This window comes from Giraffa tippelskirchi, chromosome Y, assembly GCF_054371585.1.
Source record: "Giraffa tippelskirchi isolate mGirTip1 chromosome Y, T2T-mGirTip1v1.2.pri, whole genome shotgun sequence".
Classification (NCBI taxonomy): domain Eukaryota; kingdom Metazoa; phylum Chordata; class Mammalia; order Artiodactyla; family Giraffidae; genus Giraffa; species Giraffa tippelskirchi.
The window spans coordinates 23,148,265-23,154,292 of NC_137290.1; the positions used below are offsets into that span (position 1 = coordinate 23,148,265).

The 6,028-nt window shown below is 36.5% G+C and overlaps 1 protein-coding gene across 1 annotated transcript; it reads right to left on the minus strand.

The window, feature by feature from the left end:
• Positions 1–374: 374 nt before the first annotated feature.
• Positions 375–2,261, minus strand: LOC145537531 (heat shock transcription factor, Y-linked-like). The gene is made up of 2 exons (XM_081568228.1): positions 1,614–2,261; positions 375–1,180 (listed from the first exon to the last, which is right to left on the minus strand). The coding sequence occupies exons 1-2, from the start codon at positions 2,124–2,126 to the stop codon at positions 449–451; spliced, it is 1,245 nt and encodes a 414-aa protein (XP_081424354.1). The 5' UTR covers positions 2,127–2,261; the 3' UTR covers positions 375–448.
• Between the last annotated feature and the right edge of the window lie 3,767 nt (positions 2,262–6,028).

Sequence of the window (6,028 nt, forward strand, 5' to 3'; positions counted from 1 at the left end):
TTTCCTTCTTCATCTTAAGACTCTACCTGTACCTAAAAGAATATCATGTAACTGTGAATGCAATAAGGTACGTACTGTGTATGTGTACTTTTTTAAATTGTATTTGTATCTCTTCCTTCACCCGTACCATCCTCATTTAGACACCCATTCATTTCAGCAGGGATGATTTCCCAAATCACTTTACATCCATTAACTCTTTTCCCTTTGCTCTCATTTTCTTGTTTACAAACAATAGATTAGGTGCCATTTACCTAGGATGCCTAATGGATGTTTTCTTGAACTGAAGAGTTTATAAAAGAGTGCAGAAGAATAGCCAGACATTGAAATAAAGCCTTAATTTACTCTTCATTGTTTCAAAATAGAAAACAAAACTGTGCAGATGAATGTGTAACTTTATTGTTCAAATACAAGAATTGTAGGTATTTGTTGACATCTCCCAACATAAATTTTAATCTTCATTAGGTTCCATAAGCTGATACTTATTTGATAGGTCAGTTTTAATTAGCATGGTTTTCACATAAGGAATATCGTTGATGAATTGACTTGAAAGAGCGGAGGTGGATGTATAAGCGATCGTTGGCACTGGGGACCTTGAGTTGCCTCTCTGTTGCTGGTTAGGAAAAGGACTGTCATGGACTGACATATCGTTATACATATCTGGAAATGTAGAAGGTTCCACCATCAGTCCAAAAGAACTGCTCCGAAATGGAGATACGATGTGGTTCTGAGAAGTAGAGGTAGCGGTAGTAGCAAAGTCCTCAACGTGGCCATTTACTTGAGTGTAGGTGCTATGGGAGTGCCAATTAAAAATGCTCAACTGGTTTAAAACAGAAGGTTGATCTACCACATTCTGTTCTGTTTGTCTAACTGATATTGATGATGGAGAAGGTAAGTCACGTGGAGATAGGGAGCTTGTTTTAGGGACAATCTGGCTGGTATGTGTCTTTTTTGTGAAAGGCACACTTAAACTTGTAGAAGCTGAAAATGGACTCTCTCCACTAGTTTCACAATGAAAACCAGAGTTACAATCATCTATGTTGACCCTTGCTTTAACATGCTTCTTGTAATCTGGAACTAATGAAGATTTTGGAAACACATTGTTAATCCCGACTCTTCTTTTCATTCTTACTAAAAGTTGGGGAAAATCTCTTTTGAAATTTGGATTTTGGTAGACCTGTAACTAAAATCAAAGGATGCAATCATTTAGTTATTTTTTGTAAACCAAGGTACACCTGACAAGCAAAGCTAAACTATAAAAATGTATTCCTTTAATGATACAAATTAAATAGCATCAAATAAAACATCTCCATTAGTAGTTTTAACACCCTACGTGTTAGAAACAAGTATGCTCCTCAGCTAAAAAATATGTTGTATATATACAATAAATACCAGTTAAAGTAGCTTGAGGACAAGTATCCAGTTTCAAGTTGCTAGGAGAGTTTGTTAAATACCAAATATTTTACCCTCCAGCTGTTCTCAACTTCAAAAAATAAAATGTTTTCAACAATTTGCTATCTCAATTTTAAATTCAGTTTTAGCTACATATGTGAACATGCTTTCTAAGTCACATGAATTAATCTTACATATTGCCAATAAGTGGAAAATGTTAATACCTTGCTCAAAACTGAGACATTGTTTTCTTCTTCCAGAAAGTCAGGTAGTGAAGCAGATCTTTGAAAAGTTTGTCGCTTTTTACTAAACCCATAAAGGTTAAGCTGGCGAACTAAACTTTTCATACTATCAGTTTTAAATATTCTGAAAGGGACCTTTCTTTCCAAGACTTCTTTCTTGAAGAGTTCTTCATTGATCACTATAGAAGTGCCACTTTCGTCCCACCAAATAGATTCAAACTGATCACTTTCAACTAGAGTCCAGAGTTTTTGAGGAAAAGTGAGTGAAAGAAAATCATTCCACTCATTTGTTTCAGAGACAGAAAATGTGTAGCGTGGCCATTTTATCCCAAATTCCTCAGCCAAAGCCTGAAAAGCATATTCTTCAATCATAGATCTCAAAACTGAGTCCCCAGTAAGTGTGTAATCACACAAAGAAGAGCTAATGGAGGTTTCGGAACCAGTTGATTCATCTTTACGAGGCACATCTTGAATTTCTGAAGGAATATGTGCCATCTCAGAGAACTCTTTCTTCAGATACTTTCCTCATTTGTCTGATTTTACACAGTCCAACTTCAAATGCTGCTTGGCTGGCGTACAGAGATAAACTCTCTAGACCATTAGCATGGTTCTCAAAGTCAAAAAGCTGTGACATCACAAAGTCATTGGTCTCCTAGCAATTGAAGAGTAGCTCTGACATCATAAAGTCACTGGTCTTCTAGCAATTGAAGGGCAATGTTCAACCAGTGTTTACTTCTACATCAACTTAATATAAAGTCTGCTTACATAAATAGGATCCAAAAACATGAAACCTGCAAAATGTCATTCCTAAAGAATTTTTACGCAGAAAAGTCACATCAATAAATCTACTTGGTTCCTGAAATAAAAGTGATTGATCACCCTTCTATACATATTCTTAACATTCAGGACTGTTACCAACCCAAACATGGGTCTGCTCACTTCTGTGCAATAAAGTCAATCAACTGACTGTGGGTTTCAGTGAAAGCAAGTGTAGTGTTTATTGTATGACCTTCAACAGAAGTGTTTATATTAATGCAGAGTAAAACAGGAACTTAAATTAAGACTCATTTTACTCTTAATTATTTCAAAATAGAAATTGGCACTATGAAGATGAATATGTAACTTTATGCTTCAAATAAGAGAATTGTAGGAATTTATTAACATCTCCCAACATTAATTTTACACTTCAATATCCTCCATAATCTGACTCCTATTTGGTAGATCAGTTGTCTTAGGACAGTTTTCAAATAATGAATATGGTTGATGAGTGGATCTTGAAAGAGAAACAGCAGATGTTTCAGGGACCTTGGCACTGGGAAAAATAAATTGCCTGACTGTTGTAGTTTAGGAAAAGGATGGTCATGGGTTGACATATTACCATACAAACCTGGAAAGGCAGAAGGCTCCACCCTCAGTCCAAACTGACTGTTCTGTAATGGAGATATGTTGCGGTACAGAGAAATAGAAGTAGACATAGCTGGAAAATTTTCACTGGAGCCATTTGATTTAGTGCAGCTGCTATGCGAAGTCCCATGACAAATGCTCAAACTAGATTGAGGGATGGGGAGGGAGATGGGAGGGTATTCCCAAAGGGAGGGGATATATGTGCCTCTATAATTGATTTATTTTGAATTCTAACAGAATACAGAAAAATTCTCTAAAGAAATTACTCTTCCATTAAAACAACAACAACAACAGCTAAATCAGCAGCAAATTGATGTATCACAATATGCTCCTGTGGTCTAACTGATATTTATGATGGAGAAGAGAAGTCATTTCAAGTTCGGACACTTGTATCAGCAGCTATCTGGATGCTAGAAGGCTTTCACATGAATGGCACACTTAAACGTGTTCAGGCTGAAAATACACTCTGTCCTCTAGTTTCAGGATGAAAGTCAGGGTTTTGATCATCCACATTACCCCTTGCTTTAACATGCTTCTTATAATCTCAGACTAATGAAGATACTGTACAGACATTTTTATTCCCAATAGCATCATATAACCCCCTGCATTAGTATTTTTAAAAACTTACATTACAGTAGAAATTATGCTCCTCAAGTAAAATATGTTACAAATCGCCAGTAAATACAACTTTAAATGGCTTCTGGACTTGTGTCTTGTTCCAAGTTTTTCTCTTTTTTTTTTGTCAAATGTAATTTAAAGCCTGTTTATTAAGCTGGCAAAACATTTGCCACACCAAAGACAGTAAATGAACTATTTGGTCAATCCAAGATTTGTTAACATGTTTCAGGCTGAACAATTTAGGTCCTCTTGCTCAAGGCTATGCCATTACCTTGTTCATCTTCTGCTATTCTTTCTATAATAAGAGCTAGATTTCAAATATCTGATGAGACCTTCAGCCCATAAAATTGCAACTGTAAAGTGTTTAAAGATATTGTTCTATGAAAGCAGCTGCTATCCTTACATTGGATAAAAAATTTAAAACTTAAAGTTCCAGTAACAAAGAAACATATCTGAACAATATTTCTAGTGGTCAACTGTTACATTTTGGATACAGCTACTATACTTTTAAAAATATATATATTTCCCTTTATTGGGTAAAATAGATGCAAAATGCACAGTGCATAGGTCATAATCAGGCTATTCTAGACAGCCTAACAATGAAATTCAATGTTGTATACATCAGAATATCTTCTCAATACATCAGTAGGTAAAATTTTATTTCATCACTAAATTTTTGCTGCAAATATTAGAACAGAAAGCATGGGTGAACCAGACTTCTGTCCCTTCATACCATGGTGGTTCAGCTGCCTGCCCCCTCTCCACATCATATATTCTTGGTATTGTCATAGTTTGCATTTGCCTGGTATCCATATTAGGGAAAAAAATAAAACAAACTAGATATCTTGAACAGGCTTAACACATTATGTTAATGTGAAAATATTTCAAAGATTGGGTATTTTATCAACATTTCACCCAGTTTTCACAGAATCATGGTACACACGGTTTCAGTAGGAAAATTAAAATCATCAGTATTATATGAAATGAGTAGCTATTGTGTTAGAAAACACACAGAGAGTAATTTCTTATCCTAAACACGGAGGGAAAACTTAGTTATGAGAAAACAATAATTGTCACCAATAATACGGAAACATTTGCTAAACAGTACATTTGAATAGTCAGTATTACAAAAAGTAAGATCATGGCGTCTGTTCCCACCAGTTCAAGGCAAATAAAATGGGAACATGCAGAAAAAAATGAGAGATTTCACTTCCTGTGGCTCTAAATTCATTGCAAATGGTGACGACAACCTTAAAATTACAAGACAGTTGCTTCTTGACAGAAAAGCTGTGACAAATTTAGAAGTTTTTTTTTTTTTAAAAACTAAGACCTGATTGGCCAATAGAGTCACAACCACTGTCTTTCCAAAGACACGTACAGATGTGAGAACACCAAAGAATTGGTTATTTTGAACTACTCTGCTGTGGTGGCCTAGTGAGAGTTCCTTGGACTGCAGGAAGATCAATCCAGTGAATCTTCAGGTAATCAACACTGAAGATTCATTGGAAGGCCTGGTGCTGAAAATAAAGCTCCAAAGCTTGTTCATCTGAGGCAAGGAGCTGACTCATTAAAATAGATCCTAATCTTTAAAAAATGTTGAACGCAGGAGGAGCAGTAGGTAAGAGAGGATGAGACATTTGGATAGCATCAACGATTCATAGGACATGATCTCAGGGAGTCTATGGGAGATGGTGAGGGACAGAGAAGCCTGATGTGTTACAGTCCAAGGGGATACAAAGAGTCAAACATGACTTAGTGGTTGAAGAACAGCGACACTTGAGTTAATCAAATGGGTCTTGCAGGTTGAAGGTTGGTTCCAAAATATCAGAGGAATAGGAGACAAAGACCACTCTCTCCCCAACGAGTTCATCTAAGGATCAACTACACATGGAAGAACTTTCAGAAAACAAATTGTGAACACGGTTGACTGGCCCAAGATACCGAGAAAGTCAAACATGTCTTTTCAAAAGGAGGTAGACAAAATAAAAGAGACATAAAAAGAGACAAAGTATTTAGGGGCTGAGGCTGGTCTTGGAGAGGACATTGTAAAAGAATAGTAAACCCTCTCAGATCAGTGACAGTGGAGAACTCTGGGATCACATAGAGCAACATAATCAAGGGAAAGAAAAACAAAAACACATGTCCTTAAGTGAAACTACCAGCAGAGAAGAAGCTCAGATGCTCCTGTCCACCATCATTGAGGTGGACCTGGGAGGGATATCTGGGCTGTATCATCTGCCCTATGGTAAAGACCCAGCTTTAATGCTCTGAGGACAATCTGACAGAGGTGAGGTGACGTAGCAACCGAAACCATTGGAATACCAGAGACAAAATGCAAAAAAGGGCCATTCTTGAGAGAAGTCTCTAAGACCACA

What these genes read in the sequence shown, in the direction of transcription:
- LOC145537531 (XM_081568228.1), bottom strand. Translation starts at nt 2,126, where the DNA reads ATGGCACATATTCCTTCAGAAATTCAAGATGTGCCTCGTAAAGATGAA. An exon ending in ATGTCTCAGTTTTGAGCAAG is followed by an intron (nt 1,181 to 1,613) that starts GTATTAACATTT and finishes CTTTGATTTTAG; the next exon opens with TTACAGGTCTACCAAAATCC.